Raw genomic sequence first — 24,502 nt, 5'->3', positions numbered from 1 at the left:
GCTTTATCCACTCAATGTGCTGTCCTCAGGTGACACAAAGAATGCTTTCAACCACAGTGGAAGAGCTTATTTGTTTGTTCTTAACAGAATGCACATTTTGGCAATATTTTTCTCTTATATACATTGCAATGTATTACTTTATTTTTCTGTCAGTTTTATTTAAGTTAATATTATTATGCAGTGTCATTATACTTTTGCTGTCCTCAATTCATTGGAATCAAGAGTACTGAAGTTGAGTGTTAGAAATTGATCAAAAGTGGCCCATCTCTGAACTTTGGCACTTAGTAAAATTAGCAAATTGCAGTGCAGCTCTACCTAGCAGCATAATGAAGGATGAGTGCAATATCTACTGTTTTTTTTAAACTGCAAGAAGTCTCTCTGAAAGCTTTCACCAGGGACCCAGTTGGCATAATGCCAAATGTTATTTTTAGTATTGAAGAGAAACTGGTCCACTGTTGGTCATTAGTTCTTTCAGCTAAAGGATTTATTAGGGCTTAGTAAATAGATTGGAATGCTTTCAAATATGACTTTTAACTTACAACGTTAGATTAGATTCATTCTTGTATGATCGCCAATTGAAAACTTCAAATGATTTTGCCATTATTAAATTACTCAAGTAATATTTTACGGTAAATCTCATTGTTTCACTGTGTTTAGACTTGTTCCATAAACTAATGTACTTTTCTTATATCTTGTAGCTAATTCTTGCTGGTGCTTTGAGGATTGCTGATAAAGTTGAATCTGGAAAGACGTCAGTTGTGGTGCACTGCAGTGATGGTTGGGACCGAACGGCCCAGTTGACATCTCTGGCTATGCTTATGTTGGACAGTTATTACCGTACAATTAGAGGTTTTGAAGTACTTATTGAAAAGGAATGGCTTAGCTTTGGCCATAGATTTCAACTTGTGAGTATGCATACATTCTACAGTAATTTAAAGCAGCATTCATTCTAGCCCCACTAGAAATACATAAAGGAAATGTATAATATTACCCACGTACTCTATTAAGGATCCTAAATGAAGATTTGCACTCCATTTAGAGGAATTCTCTGTAATTTTTAAATGACATTCACAAGTTGAGTAAGTACAGCTGATGTTTGTGTGTGTGTGTGTGTATGTGTTTTAAATGATTTTTTTTGCCACCATGCACTTGATAACATTTTTGGGAATCTGAACTTTTGTTTTGGTCCTGGGCTTATGAAGCAGTATAAAATCAACCTCTGATAAGGTAGCATCTTGTGTCTTCTGCTATTGCTTTCACTGTGTACATAGCAGGATGCTCTCATAATGTTTAGACAAGTTTGTTGAAACTGAGTCTCTGGCCCAGAAATTGCTGCAATGATGCATCTCGCGGCGAACAACGTTAATTGGACACTTACCTCACTGTTCACATCACGCCATATTTGCGCCGCAAATTGCTGGAATGTCAAAATGATAATGACGCAGTGATGTTAATGTCGCATCTGGTGCGTCATGAACATTATGCCCAATGGTCTATCTCCTTAACCAATTAAAGAAAAGGATAGAAAGAGAGTGAACTACAGAGAAGGAAATAGGTGAATTAGAGTCAAATTAGATACAGAAAGACAGGGAAAGAAAGAGTGGATTAAGAGAGAGAGAAAAAAGTGACAGAAAGGAAATGTAAGAAAATAATTAAAAAGAACAAGCAGAAGAAGAGGACACTGTAACCAAGTTGAGCATGGCAATTGTTGTATTGGTCCTTGAGAAGTTAATGAATGAATGGCAGTGTAGGTGTGCAAAATGTACAAACATTCCTGATCCATGAAGCATAGAACCAGTGGTCCCACCCATCAGTAGAACACCCAGTGGATACATCATTGCACTGCTTTCATAGGAACATAGGAATTGCTAGAAGAAAAAAGACTACCATCCTGGTAGTTGCATGATACAACAAGAATGGAGTTGTTGACTAATCATAGCAATAAATTTCTATCAATTAGTTTACAACTGACCAAGAAATGACATGAGAAAAACCCCAGTGGTGGAGAGCTTTGGGAACCATAGATTTAAAGTCACCTTTTTCCTCCCACTAATGCTATACCCACCATGTCATGTCTCATTACTCATATACTGTATCCAAAAATGTTATTTTCTGAAAGAAGTTTATCTAATTTGCATTTCTGAGTGTCGAAACAGCTTTGCATCCTGAAAATTATTATCTTCCAACACTAACGGGAGTGTGGATTGCAAAACTGGCACAAAAGACTGCCAAGGCAGGTAAAAGGGATTAGAAAATCTTCAGGAACAATTCACTACCTGCTGGAGTGAGACTCCACAGCTTCACTGGTCCCTTAATGGGCCTCCAAGGTTGAGTGTCATGTCAGGGCAACAACAACAACAATTTGCATTTATATAGGCCATTAACATAGTAAAATGTCCCAAGCCACATAAGGAGGTATTAGGACAGGTGGTCAAAGAGGTAGGTTTTAAGGAGTGTCTTAAAGGAGGAGAGAGAGGCAGAGAGGTTTAGGAACCATAAATCACGCTATTCACAGGGTCCTTGTGACATGAATTACCGACCCTAAATGGCTGCCGCGGGAATAATTCGCATTAACGTCGTAAATCCAGCAATTTGTGGAGAATCAGAACTCATGCCGTATCTCTTTTACGCCTCAAATTGCTAGATTTTGTACAAATTAATAATGGCGAGCGCGCTAATGCATCATTATTTTCGCAGTAATTTCTGGCCCTCTATTTTCTTAAAGGCACAGCATTATGCATTATGGGTTGTCTGCTTTAAGTGTCACACGTGTAGAAATTTCTTTACTGGCTAATACTGAAGACTTTAGGCTTGGATGCTGATTTGTGGTTGATGCAGTAGAATTGCTTGCCGTTGACACTGTTGTTGACATCAGATGAATAGCTCATTGGTGCATTGAGACATTCAAAAATCTATGATTTGGAAAACTTCTAAGTTGTAAGTAACCCTTAGAATAGATTTTTTAAAAACTTAACTGGAAGGCAGTATTTTATATTGAAGGTGCTGCCTCCTACGATAAAAGCTCCTTAATCAGGCTAACAAAGCTTGTAAGCATAAGCATTATCACTGGGATTACAAAATGTGTCCCATTTTCTAAATCTATGAAAGGTTAACCAGTAAATTTTGAAAATAGTTTCCACTTTTTTAAGTTCCATAATGGTATGTGACCTTTAGCCAAGTGGCTTCCTCCAGACTTTCTCAGGCTAAAAAACTCTTCTAAAATAAGCTTTACAACTGGTGAGTACACAAGACAATGGCTTAATTATTCAGTCAATCTCACTTGTGGAAATAAAAATCAGAATACACCTTTCACTATCACTTACCACGCAGCTAGCTATAAATGACGATTGTTATTGACAACTTAGGACTGAAGTCCTTCAGTGTGAACGTGATGGTTTTCAAGATAGAGATGCTGACTTCACTGCGTTAATTAACATGGCTTTAAGTACTTTGTTCCTTTCAGTGCAGTCTTTCAGAACTGTTTTATTAGCTTTATATTATTGATACATTCCAAATGATCTATCTAACACAACAAAAAGTGTTTTAATCCATCCTAAGTCCTCCTATTCTAGCATTGTATCTTTGGAGTATCTATAAGATTTAATTATAAACCCCTGTTCTAGTGTGTTTAGTTTCTACTATCTAGTTATATTAAATTTCTTTGCCTTGTTAGGAAAGATAATCTTATAGATTGTAAACAAGCCACCACCAAGATATGTCTCATTAATGAGCTCAGTCGTCAGTCAATATCTTGACATCCTCTTAAATTTTGTTTTAATTGTCTTATATGTTTACATGAAAGACTATATCTAGCAGTTGACAAACCTTTCAATTTATATGCTTCTGTGTGCAAGTTATCTATGCAGTTTGTGAGATCACTTCTGATCTGTGGCATTTAGTTGACTGGGTGTGCCATTCCAATAATGCAGCCATTTACTATGTATTATTACTTGCTTTCTTGACTAATGAGATTACTCTTTTATTTTGAGTGGAGCCTTACCACAAAATCAGTTTGGCCTATTTGAATTCATCTTTTATGAATACCAACCCTGTTGTTTTCCCCATTACATCATTTTGCTGTTTCTTAAATGAATACTATGTTGCAGCCTCCCTGGCAACTGTATTGTATTAAGAAATACTTCTTGGCATCTGTCCTATACTTGTTCTCACGACTTGAATCTGTGCCCTCTTGTTCTGCTGCTGGAAATAATGCTCTGGGTTTAACTTATCGATTCCATTATGTTTCCACATTAATGAAACACATTGCCTAGTGCAGAAATCTTTTTACAGAGAGTGGGACATGGAGATAAGAACCATGCAGATGCTGACAGATCGCCGGTCTTCTTACAGTTCATTGATTCTGTGTGGCAGATGACAAGACAGGTAATATCTTTTTTCAACTTTTATTTCATAATTTCAACAATTGAACCAAGTGAAGAATTTGGCAATTGTATTGCTTATAGATTTCTTCTGCTTCTTTCTCAAATATACGCATTGAATAATGATGAATAATCTAACTCTGTGCATGTTGAAATGAACAATCTTCGGGAAAAAAAATGGAAACCATTCCCTGCACACTTAACTGTTACCTCATTAAATTATGAATTTTTTTCCCTTTTTAGTGAGTCATGCCTAACAGGATTTTTAAAATATATGAAGCAGTTTGAGTGGTTGAAGGCTGTTCCAAACTTTCCCTCTCCCCATTTTGTTTATAAGTAAACCTCACTCTACCACTGCTTCCTATCCCTCAAACTCTAATGTTGGACTGTGATGGTATTCTCTCCTCTCTGTCCTCTGCTTAAGGCCCTTCCCTAAATCTCTGTTATGTTTATGGAACTGAGGGTTCCCTTGTGCTCATTTGCCTATACACCTTGGCTGCCACTCTAGTCCTAAGCTCACTTACTCCTATTTCCTTCTTTTGGCTTTTGCAAGGCCCTGCTCTCATCATCTTCCCCTCATCTTTCATCTCTCTCTTCAATTATCAAGTTTCCCCTTGATCCCTACTCCCACACATTATTACCTCTTGTGCTGCAATCTCTCCTGCCACTGCCCCAGGCTCTAATTCCTCATGAATGAGTCTGTGACCTCCCTCTGCACCCCTCTCTGCATTCTGTGCCAGGCCCATTGTGGCACCCATCACTACCTCTTTAAGAGCGGCAATCCCAATTGCCCCATTCTCCATACTTGCCGATCATCTCACCCACTGCGCTGCTTAGGAGTTAACCTCTCCTACCTTCTCCCCATCCTGCTTACCCTTTTCCACCAGTTTTTCATCCTACTACCAGTTCAATAATTACCATCCTTTCCATATTTCTTTTCAGAATATTCATTCACTTGCAAACAAGATCTTTGTCATCCACAGCCTCATTATGGATAATTATATTGACATCCTGACACTGACAGAAACGTGGCGTACAGATTGTGACGCCTTCCCCTTACAGAAGCCTCTCCAACCAGTTTATACTTTTCACCACCTGCCCCCCAAATCACTGTGGCGGAAGCATGGTCCTCATCTGCAAGTCAAACTTTGGCCTCGTCTTTGAGCACTTCGCTCTTTTCCGCCATCATGCCTTTCATTTGAAATCCTTGATTACTACACAGTCCATCAGCCCCACATTGACATCTTCCATGAAATATCCTTCCTTCTCTCTTTCCTTAGCCTCTACATTGAGTGGCTCCTCATCCTTTGTGATTTCAACTTCCCTAGCCCATTCTCCTCTGAGCTCATCACCTCCTGCCCTCCCTTAATCTAATTTTTCATATAAAATCCGCTGCCTGTATCGTGGCCATACCCTCAACCTTGCCATTTCTCATGGCTCTTCTGCACCGTTGGTCTCAACCTCTGACAAGGTTTTCTCCAATTATTTAAATTATATAATTATTTCTTTGTCTTCCTTACCATTCACGTCCCCTTATCCTTCACCAATCCCAATACGTTCCCCATCCGCCCATTGAGAAAGCTTCCCCAGAACCCTAAGAACCTCACTATCAAATCCCTTACCTTTGGCCCTCTGATAGCAATGAAATTGCCACCCTGTCACTTTGTTTAATCGTTCCCCCACTTCTATGATGCCCTTGTTCTCAACAAAAACATCACCGTCTTCAACCCCTGATGTTTCCTATGGTACAATACCCATCTTTGCTTCCTTAAGTCAGAGGGATGCAAATCGGAGTGTACCTGGTGCACAACTACCCGAACCATTCACTGACAATTCTTCCTTGACCACATCAAGCACTATCATGCTTTGCTTTCCTCAGTCAAAATCACTCACTATTCCAAGATATCCTGGAGGGCACATTTAACCCCAGGCAACTCAACATACCTACTCTTTACCCTTCTATCTTTGTGATCTGCCACTCCATCTGCAATCTCACTTTCCTCTCTAAGATCCTCAAATGTATTATCACCTCCAGCTCCATGCCTATATTTCCTAATGCTCCCTCTTCGAATTCCTGCATTCTGGAATCTGCCTTTGTCAAACACTGAAACAGCCCTAAAGTCACGTACAACATCCACTGTGATTGTGACTGGTACATTATCCGTCCTTGCACTCCTTGACCTCTCTGAAGTAATTAGACATGGATGACAAGGCCATCCCTGCCCCATTGCCTTTTCTCCATTGTCCGTGTCCCTGGAACTGACTTCACATGGTTGCAGTCCTGCATCTGAAACAATGGTTTCTCTACCCTCCCTTGCACAGTTTTCTCTGGAATCCTTCAAGGATCTACCCTTGGCCCCCTTCTCTTCCTTATTAAATGCTGTCCCTTGGTGACATCATCCCCGGGTCAGCATTCAGATGTTCGCTGATGACATGCGGCTCTACCTCTCTACCATATCGCTTGGCCCCCAACTACCTCTGTGCTGTTACACAACTTGTCTGACATGCAGTCTTGGATGAATCATAACTTCCTCCAGCTCAGCATTGGGAAAACCAAAAGCCATCATCTCCAGCCCCCACCACAACACACTTCACACTCTTGCCGCTGATCCACCCCCTCCCCCACATCAGCCACTGTCTCTGATAGAAACAGACCTTTCATAGCCTTATCGTCCTATTCAACTCCGAGCTTAGTTTTAGATCCAATATCATTTCTATCACAAAGACTGCTTCTTTCTACCTCCACAACATTGCCTGTCTCCACCTACGACCTCAGTCGCTTTGCTGCTGAAACCCTTATCACTCGCAGGCTCAATTACCCTAATACTCTCCTTGATGATTTTTAATCCTCCACCGTCTGTAAAGTCCAACTTGTCCAAATTCTGCTGTCCCACACTGTCCAACTTGCCCATCAACCCCCATTGGCTTCCTGTCCCCCACTTAAATTCAAAATCCTTCTCATCTTTAAATCCCTCTATGGCCTCATCCCACTTTATTCCTGCAATCTCCCCCAACCTTATATCACCCTTCCTGACTCCTGCCTTCTCCTTTTGCCCCACTGTTGCTTTTAGCAGTGACAGTCCTACTGTTTGGAAATCTCTTCTCTGCCTTGCTACTTCTCGCTTCTCCTTTTAAAAACTTCTCAAAACTATCTCTTTGACCAAGCTTGGTCAACCCTCCTAACTTCTTCCTTCTGGGATTGGCATCTGTTTTTCTTATACCTATCTGTGAAGCACCTTGGGTTATTGTAAATGCAAATTGCTGTTAGAATCATAGAAAGGTTACAGGAGGCCATTCGGCCCATCGAGTCCGCACCGGCTCTACGCAAGAGCATTCCAGCTAGTCCCACTCCCCCGCCCTTTCCCCGTAGCCCTGCAAATTGTTTCCTTTCAAGTACTTATCCAGTTCCCTTTTGAAGGCCATGATTGAATCTGCCTCCACCACCCCCTCGGGCAGTGCATTCCAGATCCTAACCCACCTGCTGTGTAAAAAAGTTTTTCCTCATGTTACCTTTGGTTCTTTTGCCAATCACCTTAAACCTATGTCCTCTGGACCTTGACGCTTCGGCCATTGGGAACAGTTTCTCTCTATCTACTCTGTCTAGACCCTTCATGATTTTGAATACCTCTATCAAATCACCTTGCAACCGTCTCTGTTCCAAGGAGAACAATCCCAGCTTCTCCAGTCTATCCACCTAACTAAAGACCCTCATCCCTGGAATCATTCTAGTAAATCTCTTCTGCACCCTTTCTAAGGCCTTCACATCTTTCCTAAAGTGCGGTGCCCAGAACTGGACACAATACTCCAGCTGTGGCCGAGCCAGTGTTTTATAAAGGTTCATCATGACTTCCATACTTTTGTACTCTATGCCTCTATTTATAAAGCCCAGGATTCCACATGCTTTTTTAACCACTTTCTCAACCTATCCTGCCACCTTCAACGATTTGTGCACATATACACCCAGATCTCTCTGTTCCTGTACCCCTTTTAGAGTTGTGCCCTCTAGTTTATTTTGCCTCTCCTCGTTCTTCCTACCGAAATGTATCACTTCATGTTTTTCAGCGTTAAATTTCATCTTCCACGTGTCCGCCCATGCCACCAGCCAGTCTATATCCTCTTGAAGTCTATCACTATACTCCTCACTGTTTACTACCTTTCCAAGTTTTGTGTCATCTGCAAATTTGGAAATTGTGCCCTGTACTCCCAAGTTCAAGTCATTAATATGTATCAAGAAAAGCAGTGGTCCCAGCACTGATCCCTGGGGAACACCACTGCACACCTCCCTCCAGTCCGAGAAACAACCGTTCACCACTCACTACTCTCTGTTTCCTGTCCCTTAGCCAATTCTGTATCCATGTTGCTGCCCCCTTTATTCCATGGGCTGCAATCTTGATGATAAACCTACCATGCGGCACTTTATCAAACGCCTTTTGAAAGTCCATATACACTATGTCAACTGCATTGCCCTTATCTACCCTCTCTGTTACCTCATCAAAAAACTCTATCAGGTTAGTTAAACACGATTTTCCTTTAACAAATCCGTGCTGGCTTTCTCTAATCAATCCACCTTCGTCCAAGTGACTGTTAATTCTGTCCCAGATTATTGTTTCTAAAAGTTTCCCCGTCACTGAGGTTAAACTGACTGGCCTACAGTTGCTGGGTTTATCCTTACACCTTTTTTTGAACAAGGGTGTAACATTTGCAATTCTCCAGTCCCCCATATCTACGGATGTTTGGAAGATCCGCAATTTCCACCTTTACTTCCCTCAGCAACCTAGGATGCATCCTATCTGGACCGGGTGACTTAGCTACTTTAAGTACAGCTAGCCTTTCAAGTACCTCTTTTTTAATCAGTTTTTAGCCCATTCAGTATCTCAACTATATCTTCCTTTACTGAGTCTGTAGCAGCATCTTCTTCCTTGGTAAAGACAGATGCAAAGTACTCATTTAGTACCTCAGCCATCCCCTCTGCCTCCATGAGTAGATCTCCTTAATGGTCCCTAACCGGCCCCAACCCTCCTCTTACTACCCGTTTACTGTTTACATGCCTGTAGAAGACTTTTGGATTCCCTTTTATGTTGGCCACCAGTCTATTTTCATACTCTCTCTTTGCCCCTCTTATTTCCTTTTTCACTTCCCCTCTGAACTTTCTATATTCTGCCTGGTTCTCACTTGTTGTTTCAACCTGATATCTGTCATACACCCCTTTTTTTCCATTTCATCTTACTCACTATCTCTCTTGTCCAGGGAGCTCTGGCTTTAGTTGCCCTACCTTTCTGCTTCGTGGGAATGTGCCTAGACTGTACCCGAACCATCTCCTCCTTAAAGGCCAGCCACTGTTCAGTTACAATTTTGCCTGCCAATCTTTGATTCCAATTTACCCGGGCCACGTCTGTTCTCATCCCATTGAAATTGGCCCTCCTCCAATTGAGTATTTTTACTTTAGAGTGGTTTGTGTCCTTTTCCATAGCTGTTCTAAACCTTATGATACTATGGATACTATGATCGTTGCTCCCTAAATGCTCTCCCACTGATACTTGTTCCACTTGGCCCACCTCATTCCCTAGATCCAAGTCCAGCAATGCCTCCTTCCTCATTGGGCCGGAAACATGCTGCTTAAGAAAGTTATCCTGAACACATTTCAAAAATTCCTCCCTCTCTGTGCCCCTTATATTATTATTGTTATCCCAGTCTATATTAGAATAGTTGTTTGGGCTTTTTATTGGTAATGTATGTACTCTCCAGCTCCTAGGTGTTGATATTTTGGAATTTAGATAAAATTTGTTTGCTGTAGAAGTTTAGACTGTACCTCCAGACTCATCTGTTTCAATGCTCTCCTGGCTGGCCACCCATCTTCCACCCTCCAGAAACTTGAGCGCATCCAAAACTCTGCTGCCATTATCCTAACTCACACCAAATCCTGTTCACATATCACCCCTGTGGTCATTGACTTACATTGGCTCCCAGTTCACCAACATCTCGATTTTAAAAATTCTCATCCTCATGTTCAAATCCCTCCATGTCCTCACCCCTCCTTATCACTGTAACCTCCTCCAGCCCTACAACCCTCCCAAGAACTCTGCGTTCCTCCAATTCTGGCCTCTTGTGTATCCCCGACTTCCTTCACCCTACCACTGGCAGCTGTGCCTTCAGCTGCATAGGCCCTAAGCTCAGGAATTCCCCCCAAAACTCTAAGGAGTGCTCTTCCTTTAGAGCACTCCTTAAAACCTATCTATTTGACCAAATGTTTAGTCACCTGTACTATTGTCTCTTGCTTTAGCTCTGCCTCTGTTTTTGTCTGATTATGCTCCTGTGAAGCACTTTGGAATGTTTTACTTCATTCAGGGTGCTATATAAATGCAAGTTGTTGCTGGCATGGAAGATTCTATTGTTTGAATTCTGCAGTGGATTTCAACAAGAGATTTAGCTTGCAGTACCTACATTTATGTCATTACGACTGAATTTTGTTAACTATTCAATTAAAGCCAAAGAAAAGGCAACGGGGAAAACTTATCTCTCATCAGTCCTTTATAAAAGAAAGGACACAATATATTACCTTTTTAGGAGAGGCTCATTTTTTTTGGTCTGCGATTTTGGGTCTTCCCTCCTAAACTGCTCCTGTGGTTCAGGTTACAGACGTGCTCCACGTGCCTTAGCAGGTAGTAATTCTACCACATGCCTCAGCTTGACTAGCCCAAGCTGGTGAAAAATTCCAACTGCTATGAAAATTGATGGAACTGCTCTGCAAGGCACATGCAATACCCATAACCAAATGACAAGAGCCGCTTGAGACAGGAATGGAGACCTGAAATAGTGGCTCTATAACCAAGTGGAAAAAGTCAAAAACTTCTCCTAAAAGATAAGATATTATAGTGAAAGATGTAGGGAGTAATTTGTAAGCAAATTATTCTTCATTAGTCATTCCCTCTCCTTTGTGGTCATACTTGCTATCCCTGAAGTGTCCCAACTAGTTTTTAAAAAAAGACAACATGACCAAGTGAAAGGAAAAATTAGAAACTAAAATTTGAAGTGGAACCCTAGAGATGGTTATTGGATTTATGAACCTGAAAATGATTGTTTGTTCTGAAAGTTAGGTAGTGCAATAATAATGACAGATTTGTTTTGCGGTCCTTTTAATTTAGGTCTGTATCCAATTTACATGTTCAGCTTTTGCATTATGTTTTATGTTAGCCCATTTGAATTGAATTTCTAATAATTTTTATTTCCTCAGTTCCCAACAGCCTTTGAATTTAATGAGTTCTTTCTCGTAACCATTCTTGAACATCTGTATAGCTGTTTGTTTGGAACGTTCCTTTTTAACAGTGAACAGCAAAGAGTAAAAGAGGTGAGTCTGACCAGTATAATCAAATTCCATATGTTAATTTAGGTTTATTGTTTATTAGTTGTGGTGTAATATTTGTTGATCATTGTAGTAGTGTGATAATCTGATAATTATTGAAACATGCACAATAATATAAACCAAAATTACATGTGCTATATAAAATTGTGTTGGGTTTTTGATATTTCTTGAATAACTACTGTGTTGGTGCACAATGAATAAATTTATAACTGATTTGATGCTCTCTCCATATAACTCTCAAGGGCATTCATCACATATGGTGTAGAATACAATACTCCAAAGTAGCTTTTCTATTTACAATAATAGAACCATGCTAAGTGTTGGACTCTGGTGTGCTGATCTCCTTCCCTCGTCAACCACTCCTATTCTGTAGGTTAAGGGGTGAAGATGCCTGGGGGCTTGGTTCATTTAAATAGGAGCTGGCATTTTGGACCAGACTGAGGGATAATCCAACAACAACAACTTGCATTTATATAGCGCCTTTAATGTGGTAAAATGTCCCAAGGAGCTTCACAGAAACATTATCAAATAAAATTTGACACCGAGCCACATGAGATTAGGTCAGGTGACCAAAAGCTTGGGCAGGTAGGTTTTAAGGAGCGTCTTAAAGGAGAGAGAGAGAGATAGAGAAGCACAACATTTTAGGGAGGGAATTCCAGAGCTTAGGGTTGAGGCAGTTGAAGGCACGGCTGGCAATGGAGGAGTGATTAAAATCAAGGAAGCGCAAGAGGCAAGAATTGGAGGAACGCAGAGATCTCGGAGGGTTTTAGGACTGGAGGAGTTTACAGAGATAGGGAGCAGCGAGGCCATGGAGGGATCTGAAAACAAGGATGAGAATTTTTAAAATCGAGGCATTCCCGGACTGGGAGCCAATGTAGGTTGGTGAGCACAGGGTTGATGGGTGAACAGGACTTGGTGTAAGTTAGGATATGGGCAGCAGAGTTTTGGATGAGCTCAAGTTTACAGAGGATGAAAGATGGGAGGCTGGCCAAGCGAACATTGGAATGATGGTCAAGTCTAGAGATAACAAAGGCATGGATGAGGATTTCAGCAGCAGTTGAGCTGAGCCAGAGGTGGAGATGGGCAATGTTACGGAGGTGGAAGTAGGGACATCCAACCCGGAAAGCACTTTCCAGGTGAAGTATGCAACAGTTTTGACTCATTATTGTGTTTTTTTCAGTGTGGAATGTCTTTCGATCTGCTGTCTAGCCAGTCCAGGTTTAACCCTAAGAATTTAACTAGCTTGCACTGTGACTGTGAATCTGTTATTTATATATGCCCCATTGTAATGAATGGAGTCACTATGTGATGCATGTACACCATCTCTATAACATACATCATTCGAGCAGAAAGAGACCAAAGTGGTAGTTGTCCCAGAGGAAATTCATACAAGGGGTTCCCAATTACTATATACTAGAGGTGGCCAACCAACATCTGATAAGCTACTGGTAGCTTTTCTGTGACTGAAGTGCAGGTCTTTGCACCCACTCACGCATTCAATCCTGATGTGAGAGTTGCAGTTAAGTCATAATAAAACAAGCAGCCTTCCTTCCATTCCACAGTGAATTGATCAAAGTATCAACAAATTAATTTTATATATATATATATATATATAGAGAGAGATGTGTGTGTGTGTGTGTGTGTGTGTGTATACACACACACACACACACACACACACACACACACACACACACACACACACGCACACCAGGAGAGATCCCAGCAGGGACCATAGGGCAACCCACTCATTTGTTCCCCTTAAACTACCCAAGCTTTCCTTTAGCCACCTACTAATGCACATTCATATCTTATCCTTGATTCCTGCTAACCTTAGTTTGTCAGAGGGCTAAAGCACAGAGCGGATCATGAACCGAGAGGGAACTTGAGAATTTGAGAGTGGGAATTAGGTGTATAGGGGGAAGGAGGTGCTACGTTTTTTTAAAAAGCGGGAAGAAACCAAAACAGACTAAAAAAGTAAATGTGTATAAATGAATAGATTATTTAGTTGAGAGAAGTGGCTCTGAACACCAGGGGAGGAGCCCCTTTCACTAAGAACAGAGAGAGCGAAAAAACAGTGATGTCACAGTGAACAGAGAGGAGGGGCTCTGAGAGACCCGGAATAAAAGGGTAGGTTAATCGGGGTAAATAATCAGTACGTAAATTAATAATAGAGTATCTAATGGGAGTTTAGAAGAAAAGGTTTCTAAAGGACGAGCAGTTGAAAACCATTGCCTGCAATTCCTGCGCCATGTGGGAACTTCAGGATGCTTCATATGCCCTGGAGGACCATGTACAGGAAATGCCTCCAGTTGCTTGAGCTTAAGCTGAGGGTTTCTGAGCTTGAGGGGTGGCTGGAGTCATTGCAGAGCATAGAGGAGGCTGAAGGTTTCCTGGATCCATGAGGTGGTCACCCCGCAGCCACAGAGAGTTCAGGATAGCGAGTGGGTATCCGAAAAGGTAGGAAAAGGCATGCAGTGCAGGAATCTTCTGGGTGTGTGGCACTCTCAAATCGGTATTCAGCATTGAATACCAGTGAGGGTGACAACACCTCGAAGAGTGCAGTCCTGAGCATGGCACCATGGGGATATAGGAAAGAAAAAGGATGAGGTCCTGCGGTCAGAGTTTCAGAAGCTAGGGAGGAAGTTAAAAGGCAGGACCTCAAAGGTAGTAATCTCTGGATTACTCCCAGTGCCATGCACTAGTGAGTACAGAAATAGGAAGATAAGGCAGGTTAAAGGGTGGAAGGAGACATGGTGCAAGAGGGAGGGCTTCAGATTCTTGGAGCATTGGGACCAGTTCTGGGGGAGGAGGGACCTGTTCACGACGGACGGGTTGCACCTCAACAGAGCTGGGACCAATGTCCTCGTGGGGAGGTTCACTAGTGCTGAGGGGAAGGGTTTAAACTAATTTGGCAGGGGTTGGGCACCAGGATGTAGCATTGGAAAGAAGAAACAAGGTGCACAAAGGATGGGAGAGACAGATAGCACTAGAGTAAGAAACAGTACAATATTAGGTGGGATCAGACTGGGAGTATACGAGAACGTTTAAGATAGATTTAGAGTGCGCGTATGTAAATGCACAAAGTGTGGTTAAATAAGGTTGGTGAGCTGCAGGGGCAAATAGCTACATGGGAATAACCGGCTCTAAAAAGGGCAGGATTGGGTACTAAATATTCCTATATACAAGGTGTATCTGGGTGTATTCTACAGGCCACCAACTAGTGGGAAGGATATAAAGGAGCAAATTTGCAGGGAAATTACAGAGAGGTGCAAGAACTATAGAATAGTTATAATGGGGGACTTCAACTATCCTAATATAGACTGGGATAGTAATAGTGTAAAGGGGAAGGAATTTCTGAAATGTATTCAGGAGAACTTTCTTGATCAGTATGTTTCCAGCACAATGAGGAAGGAGGCATCGCTGGATCTGGATCTGGTACTGGGAAATAAGGTGGGTCAAGTGGAGCAAGTGTCAGTGGGGTAACATTTAGGGAACAGAGATCATAGTATCATAAGGTTTAGATTAGTTATGGAAAAGGAGAAAGAACAATCTAGAGTAAAAATACTTAATTGGAGGAGGACCAATTTCAGTGGGTTGGGAGCGGATCTGGCCCGGGCAAATTAGAATCAAAGAATGGCAGGCAAAACTGCAATCAAACAATGGGCAGTTCAGATACAGTCTAAATACATTCCCACGAGGGGGAGAGGTAGGGAAACCAAAGCCAGAGCTCCCTGGATGACGAAAGAGACAGAGAGTAAGATGAAGCAGAAAAAAGGGGCATATCACAGATGTCAGGTTGATAATACAAGTGAGAACAGGCTGAATATAGAAAGTTGAGGAGAAGTGAAAAAGGAAATAAGAGGGGCAAAGAGAGAGTATGAGAATAGACTGGCGGCTAACATAAAAGGGAATCCAAAAGTCTTCTATAGGCATAAATAGTAAACAGGATATAAGAGGAGGGGTCGGGCCGATTAGGGACCAAAAAGGAGATCTTCTCATGAAGGCAAAGGGCATGGTTGAGGTACTTAATGAGTCTCTTTACCAAGGAAGAAGATGCTGCCAAAGTCACAGTAAAAGAGGAGGTATCAGGTTTCTTTCCCTAATGTCCTTTAGGGAAGGAAACCTGCCGTCTTACCCAGTCTGGCCAATATGTGACTCCAGACTCACAGCAATGTGGTTGATTCTTCTGAAATGGCCTAGCAAGCCACTCAGTTGTACAATCTCGCTATGAAAAGTCATAATAAGAATAAAGCCGGACCGACCACCCAGCATCGGACCACTGGGCACCGGACACGACAAAGGCAAACCAAGCCCAGTTGACCCTGCAAAGTCTTCCCCACTAACATCTGGGGACTTGTGCCAAAATTGGGAGAGCTGTCCCACAGAGTAGTCAAGCAACAGCCTGACATAGTCATACTCACAGAATCATACCTTTCAACCAATGTCCCAGACTCTTCCATCACCATCCCTGGGTATGTCCCGTCCCACCGGCAGGACAGACCCACCAGTGATATGCAGTCAGGAGGGAGCGGTCCTGGGAGTCCTCAACATTGACTCCGGACCCCATGAAATCTCATGGCATCAGGTCATACAAGGGCAAGGAAACCTACTGCTGATTACCACCTACCGCCCTCCCTCAGCTGATGAATCAGTTCTCCTCCATGTTGAGCACCACTTAGAGGAAGCACTGAGGGTAGCAAGGGCACAGAATGTACTCTGGGTGGGGGACTTCAATGTCCATCACCAAGACTGGCTCAGTAGCACCACTACTAACGGAGCTGGCCGAGTCCTGAAGGACATAGCTGCCAGACTGGGCCTGCGGCAGGTGGTGAGCGAACCAACTCGAGGGAAAAACCTACTTGACCTCGCCCTCACCAATCACCAATCTACCTGTCGCAGATGCATCTGTCCATGACAGTATTGGTAGGAGTGACCACTGCACAGTCCTTGTGGAGACGAAATCCCGTCTTCACACTGGACACCATCCAACGTGTTGTGTGGCACTACCACTGTACCAGATGGGATCGATTCAGAACAGATCTAGCAGCTCAAAACTGGGCATCCAAGAGACGCTGTGGGCCATCAGCAGCAGCGGATTTGTATTCCTGCACAATTTGTAACCTCATGGCCCGGCATATTCCTCACTCTACCATTACCAACAAGCCATGGGGGATCAACCCTGGTTCAATGAGGAGTGTAGAAGAGCATGCCAGGAGCAGCATCAGGCATACCTAAAAATGAAATGCCAACCTGGTGAAGCTACCACACAGGACTACATGCATGCTAAACAGCAGAAGCAACATGCTAGAGACAGAGCTAAGTGATTCCACAACCAATGGATCAGATCAAAGCTCTGCAGTCCTGCCACATCCAGTCATGAATGGTGGTGGACAATTAAACAACTAACGGGAGGAGGAGGCTCTGTGAACGTCCCCATCCTCAATGATGGCAGAGTCCAGCACATGAGTGCAAAAGACAAGGCTGAAGCATTTGCAACCATTGTCAGCCAGAAGTGCCGAGTAGATGATCCATCTCGGCCTCCTCCCGATATCCCGACCTTCACAGAAGCCAGTCTTCAGCCAATTCGATTCACTCCACGTGATATCAAGAAACGGCTGAGTGCACTGGATACAAGAAAGGCTATGGGCCCCGACAACATCCCAGCTGTAATGCTGAAGTCTTGTGCTCCAGACCTAGCTGCGCCTCTAGCCAAACTGTTCCAGTACAGCTACAACACTGGCATCAACCCGACAATGTGGAAAATTGCCCAGGTATGTCCTGTCCACAAAAAGTAGGACAAATCCAATCCGGCCAATTACCGCCCCATCAGTCTACTGTCAATCATCAGCAAAGTGATGGAAAGTGTCGTCGACAGTGCTATCAAGCGGCACTTACTCACTAATAACCTGCTCACCGATGCTCAGTTTGGGTTCTGCCAGCACCACATGGCTCCTGACCTCATTACAGCCTTGGTCCAAACATGGACAAAAGAGCTGAATTCCAGAGGTGAGATGAGAATGACTGCCCTTGACATCAAGGCAGCATTTGACCAAGTGTGGCACCAAGGAGCCCTAGTAAAATTTAAGTCATTGGGAATCAGGGGGAAAACTCTCCAGTGGCTGGAGTCGTACCTAGCACAAAGGAAGATGCTAGTGGTTATTGGAGGCCAATCATCTCAGCCCCAAGACATTGCTGCAGGAGTTCCTCAGGGCTAAGTCCTAGGCCCAACCATCTTCAGCTACTTCATCAATGACCTTCCCTCCATCATAAGGTCAGAAATGGGGATGTTCGCTGATGATTGCACAGTGTTCATTCCATTCGCAACCCCTCAGATAATGAAGCAGTCCGTGCCCGCATGTAGCAAGACCTGGACAACATCCAGGCTTGGGCTGATAAGCGGCAAGTAACATTTGTGCCAGGCAATGACCATCTCCAACAAGAGAGAGTCTAACCACCTCCCCTTGACATTCAACAGCTTTAGCATTGCCGAATCCCCCACTATCAACATCCTGGGGGTCACCATTGACCAGAAACTTAAGTGGACCAGCCACATAAATACTGTGGCTACAAGAGCAGGTCAGAGGCTGGATATTCTGTGGCGAATGTCTCCCCAAAGCCTTTCCACCATCTACAAGGCACAAGTCAGGAGTGTGATGGAATACTCTCCACTTGGCTGGAGAGGCAGCTCCAACAACACAAGAAGCTCGACACCATCCAGGACAAAGCAGCCCGCTTGATTGGCTCCCCATCCACCACCCTAAATATTCACTCCCTTCACCACCGGTGCACTGTGGCAGCAGTGTGTATCATCCACAGGATGCACTGCAGCAACTCGCCAAGGCTTCTTCGACAGCACCTCCCAAACCCGCGACCTCTACCACCTAGAAGGACAAGGGCAGCAGGCATACAGGAACACCACTACCTGCACGTTCCCCTCAAGTCACACACCATCCCGACTTCGAAATATATCGCCATTCCTTCATCGTCGCTGGGTCAAAATCCTGGAACTCCCTACCTAACAACAATGTGGGAGAACTTTCACCACACGGACTGCAGCGGTTCAAGAAGGCGGCTCACCACCACCTTCTCAAGGGCAATTAGGGATGGGTAATAAATGCTGGCCTTGCCAGCAACGCCCACATCCCATGAACGAATAAAAAATAAGTTGAGTTACTGGATGGGCTAAAAATTTATGGAGGAGGTACTCGAAAGGCAGGGTATACTTAAAGTAGATACATCACCCGGTCTAGATGGGATGCATCCTAGGTTGCTAAGGGAAGTTAGGGTTGCAGAGGTGCTGGCCATAATCTTCCAATCCTCCTTAGATACGGGGGTGTTGGCAGAGGACTTGAGCATTGCAAATGTTACATCCTTGTTCAAAAAAGGGTATAAGGATAAACCCGACAACTACAGGCCCGTCTGTTTAACCTCAGTGGTGGCGAAGCCTTTAGAAACGATAATCTGGGACAAAATTAATAGTCACTCGGACAAGTGTGGATTAATAAAGGAAAGCCAGCATGGATTTGTTAAAGGCAAAACTGACTTGATTTACTTTTTTGATGAGGCAACAATGGGTGTTGATGAGGGCAATGCAGTTGATGTTGTGGACTTTCAAAAGGCGTTTGATGAAGTTCCACATTATAGGCTTGTCAGCAAAATTGAAGCCCATGGAATAAAAGAGGCAGTGGCAGCGCGGATACAAAATTGGCTAAGTGATAGGAAACAGAGAGTCATGGCGAACGGTTGTTTTTCGGACTGGAGGATGGTATACAATGGTGTTCCCCAGGGGTCGGTACTAGGACCACTGCTTTTTTTCATATATACTATCTGAATCAGCCAGTGTTGCTAGAACCATAGAAGTTTACATCACAGATGGTGGCCATTTGGCCCATTATGTTTGTGCTAGCTCTTTGCAAGAGCAATCCAAAACTTATCCCGCTCTCGCCATAACCCGGTATCTTCCTCTGCTTCCAAATTTCCCTTGGAAGATGCAATAGTCTGCCTCAACCATTCCCTGTAACAAAATATTCCATGCTTCAAAAATCCTCTGCATAAATAATTTACTCCTCCTTTCTCCTCACTCTTAGTGATGATTTTAAATTGATCCCTATTACTGACACACCAACCAGAGGAAATAATCTTTCCCTATTCACTCTTACCAAAATCTTAAGAATTTTAAAAACCTCTAAATCTCCTCTTAGCCTTCTTCGCTCTGAAGAAAATAGTCCCAATATCTCAAAGCTCTTCTCGTAACTATAGTTTCTGATCCCAGGCATTGTCCTGGTGAATCTATGCTGCATACGCTCTATAGCTGTAATGTCCTTTCTATAATGGGGTACCCAAAACCGCATGCATTGCTCTAACTGTGGTATAAATAACGTTTTGTATAGATTTATCATTACTTTCCTCTTGTACACTATGCCGCTGTTTATAAATCTCTACTTCTGATCAGCATCCATTGATCTCTGCTGAAAAGTGCACGTGCGTGGATGTGAAGTGTGGATATGATTGGGCTCAACTCACTGACTAGGCTTACACATGATGTTTTGCCACTTGAGAAAATTGCAAGAAAATACTTGGATGTACTGTTAAATTGAGCAGACTATTACAAAGAAAGACTTACATTGATATACTGCCTTTCACGTCTTCAGGGCATCCCAAAATGGTTCACAGCCAACAAAATACTTTTGAAATGTAGTCACTTTGTTTTGTATGCAACATAGCAGCCAATTTGCACACCAGTAAATTTATGTTGTGGACTAATGTATCCAACGGCTTTGCTATGTTCTCATTTGGTTTACAAAGAAATATAGGGAATATGTATGGGTAAATGATGTAAATTAATTTTCTAAGAAAATATGTAATAGGAAATCTATTTCCTGCAAAATTGACGTATAACCTGAATTTATTTTACAGGGATTGCAAAAAAGTACTGTTTCATTATGGACTTATACAAACAGCCAACTGGAGGAGTTTATCAACCCTCTCTATGTGAATTACTATAACCATGTGTTGTATCCTGTGGCAAGCATGCGCCACCTAGAGCTCTGGATTGGATATTACATCCGTTGGAACCCAAGGATGAGACCACAGGTGACCACTTTGTATGTTTTGGTTTAGCTGTTTGTGTGAATATTGAACCTAATAACACCAGAGTCAAAAATACTAACATTTTTCTTGTGACTATTATTCCAAGTTATTTTGAACCATTTGCTATTTGGAATGTTTATAGAAACTTCTTGTGGCTACTGTATGAAAGAAAATGCATCAGTTTTGAAAACTGAGAAGGAATTTGTATTTAAAAAAGTTTGAAAAACTCAGTATCCCAATTATTGACTTCGCTTTTATTTTTAAAGGGAAAATCATCAAATTAATGTGTTTTGCATCTTACTCCTTTAAAGCCAAATGATGGATATTAGAAATATTAAAAATTGAGAATTTTAAAAAAAATCTAAAATATTTAAAACAATGGCAGAATATATGTTTTAACTTATATAACTTACTGAAGTCACTGTTTTCGGGCCATGCCACAAACTCCATACCCTCTCAACCGATTCTATCCCCCTCCCCAGCCATCGACTCGGGTTCAACTAGACTGTTTACAACCTTGGCATCCAATTTGACCCTGAGCTGAGCTTCCAACCTCATATACTCTCCATCAAAAAGATCAACTACTTCCACCTCTGTATCATCGCTCCCGCCTCAGCCCATCTGCTGCTGTAGCTCTTATTCATGCCTTTGTCACCTCATGACTCGACCATTCCAATACTCTTCTGGCTGACCTCCCATCCTCCACCCTCCGTAAACTTCAGCTCATCCAAAACTCTGCTGCCCATATCCTTTCCCACACCAAGTCCCTTTCACCCATCACCCCTGTGCTTGTTGATCTACATTGGTTCCTGGACCCCAACAACTCAAATTTAAAATTCTCATCCATGGGTTTAAATCCCTTCATGACCTTGCCCTTCCCCATCACTAATCTCCTCCAGCCCTACAACCTTCTGAGAGCTCTGCGTTCCTCTGACTCTGGCCTCTGGTGCATCTCCTATCCCATCCTTGGCAGCCATGCTTTCAGCCATCTAGGCCTTATACTCTGGACTTCCCTCCCTAAACCTTCCCTCCCTAAACCTTCCCTCCCTAAACCTTCCCTCCCTAAACCTTCCCTCCCTAAACCTTCCCTCCCTAAACCTTCCCTCCCTAAACCTTCCCTCCCTAAACCTTCCCTCCCTAAACCTTCCCTCCCTAAACCTTCCCTCCCTAAACCTTCCCTCCCTAAACCTTCCCTCCCTAAACCTTCCCTCCCTAAACCTTCCCTCCCTAAACCTTCCCTCCCTAAACCTTCCCTCCCTAAACTCTCCACCTCCCTCTTCCCCTTTAAGACCCTCCTTTAAAACCTAACTCGTTAACCAAGCTTTTAGTCACCCCTTCTAATATCTCCTTCTGTGGTTCAGCGTCCATTTTTGTCAAATTGCACTCCTGTGAAGCGCCTTGGGATGTTTTTCTTTAAATACATGATGTTATAACTTGTACATACTGCCAAAAAATTTAATTTTGTGCTCAAATCTGCTGGTTTTATTAGCCAGTTACTGGTTTGGTGGCCAAAACAGGATATTGTAACCTAATATTTTTATAATCCAGTAAACTTATATACAAGTAATTTGGGATGAAAACTAATAGTAATGTGAAGTACAAAAGAAATAAATTCATCAGACCTGGTTAAATTAACAAGATAACCTGACGTTAAATTGAAGTGAAGCCTATATGGTTTTGTCAAAGATTTGCTCGTTGAATTTGCTATATTTAGTAAATATGGGAAGTCCCTACTGGGAGGATACCAGTATAATAACTATATTTTTAAATTTTGATAATTAGAATTTGACTTTGATGCCCAAAATATTACAGCAATTTTCACATTCACACATATACAGTGTAGGGGAGTATACAGTGAATGGTGGAAGCAGATTCAATAGTAACTTTCTAAAGGTAATTGGATATACACTTGAAAAGGAAAAATTTGCAGGGCTTTGGGAAAGGGACTAATTGGATAGCTCTTTAAGAGAGCTGGCACAGGCACAGTGGGCTGAATGGCTTACAGCACAAGATTCTATGATTGCAGTAATGGAATACCTCAATTAAAAACAGTTCTAAATCTGACTTTAATTTCAGAGGGATACAAAGGGCCATTTATAGTTATTGATTAATATATGAATATTGTCAAATGGTGACAACAAAAGCATGTCATACTCAATTCTAATCATTTTTTTCGAAATACAGGAACCTATTCATCAGCGTTACAAGGAACTTTTAGCAAAACGAGCGGAGCTTCAGAAAAAGGTGGAAGAATTACAGCGAGAAGTTTCTAACAGGTCAGCTTCCTCATCAGAGAAAGCTGGCTCACCTTCACGCTCAGTTACACCTGTACAGACTGTCGTTTGAAAATCTAATTCGTTCTTTAAAGGATATAATAGCTGTTGAAGACAATTTTTGCAAAGGTCTTCTAATGCTTGAAGAAAAATTCATTCCTGTATACAGCCAAGCATATATAAACAGGTTACTGTAAATTGTATTTACAGGTTTTTTATATGAAAAATTGTAGCACTTATTTGCTATTTGTAGGCAAATAATTCAAGTGTTCCAAGCGAATAGACTATGAAGTAGTTTGTTCATTTGGAAGCGAACCTTATTTATTGCACTGACAAGTTTTAACTACCATTCTCATCCTTAATTCTAAGATTAACACTAATCCTTACAGGGAATAACCAGTGTGCTTGTATGTTTTAAACTGGCTAGCTTTCTTTCATTTGATATTATAGCTCCTAACATCCAACTGTCATATACCAAGTTTCTTCCCCCTCCCTCCCTCCCCTTAACCAAGAGGATATCACTCAAAGAATTTGCTGGGTAAAAATGTATTCATGCATATGTATGATAAAATATAAATGAAAAATTACTAAGAAGGAAAAAATGACTAATAAACAAGGCAGATATGTTGTTTGGGGTTAGAGATGGTCATTTACCCAATGTGTGCTGTGTAGACTTACTTGTTTACTTCTTCACTGGAACTTTTTTTTAATAAATTGACATTCTTATTAAATTTCTATTTATCGAAATCAAATTGCCATTTTGGTATCCTCACAAAGTATTGCCATCGATGTTGCACTGCAACCTCTCTTCACATCTGCACAGGGGGGATCAATCTGGCTAAAATAATGAAAGTCAAAGTATTTTTCTAATCAACAATATATGTTGTATAATAGAATAAATTGTGCAGATTGGGTTTCCACAGAGTAAACTACTTGTCATGGTTGTAGTGCTGATGAGATACGCAACTGGCACCACTTTGATTTATTTCTGTAAACCTCCAGTCTCCTTGAATCCTCTGTTTAATCTGACATTGAGCATTTAACCTACTTGAACAGAAGCATTTTTAAAGCAAGGCTTGAAAAAAACCTAAGCTTTTTTGTTAAATTATAGTATTTTCATATATACATTTTGAAGTTAGAAAATTGTTTAGTTACGTGTTAGAAAAATATTTGGTATCCTGTGAATAAACTGGAAAATGGTGAAGTAAAGTTTATAAAACACAAAGCTTGTAGCGTAGAAAGTAAACTGCTTGTATTTTTTTTATATAACTGGTTCATCACTACTTATCCTCAAAATCATAAAGCCAAGCCTGAAATTTAGCAACAAAATTATTCAAGTACAACAAAGACAAAAAGACTACATAAAATAGTACAGCTTCTATCCAGAGTAATGCAATGCA

The 24,502-nt window shown here is 41.9% G+C and overlaps 1 protein-coding gene across 1 annotated transcript in view; it reads left to right on the top strand.

Moving 5' to 3' along the window:
* Nucleotides 1-23,837, top strand: part of mtmr2 (myotubularin related protein 2) — an 85,783-nt gene extending 61,946 nt beyond the window's left edge. Inside the window, exons 10-14 of the mRNA XM_067986377.1 lie at nucleotides 699-905; nucleotides 4,291-4,383; nucleotides 11,611-11,724; nucleotides 20,656-20,832; nucleotides 23,014-23,837. Of these exons, the coding sequence (XP_067842478.1) occupies nucleotides 699-905; nucleotides 4,291-4,383; nucleotides 11,611-11,724; nucleotides 20,656-20,832; nucleotides 23,014-23,175 (753 nt within the window). The 3' untranslated portion in view covers nucleotides 23,176-23,837. The remainder of the gene's footprint in view (nucleotides 1-698; nucleotides 906-4,290; nucleotides 4,384-11,610; nucleotides 11,725-20,655; nucleotides 20,833-23,013) is intronic.
* The last annotated feature ends 665 nt before the right edge of the window (nucleotides 23,838-24,502 follow it).

This window comes from Heptranchias perlo, chromosome 6, assembly GCF_035084215.1.
Source record: "Heptranchias perlo isolate sHepPer1 chromosome 6, sHepPer1.hap1, whole genome shotgun sequence".
Classification (NCBI taxonomy): Eukaryota; Metazoa; Chordata; class Chondrichthyes; order Hexanchiformes; family Hexanchidae; genus Heptranchias; species Heptranchias perlo.
The sequence above is the reverse complement of the archived record's forward strand: the minus strand, read 5'-3'. Positions and strand labels throughout refer to the sequence as shown.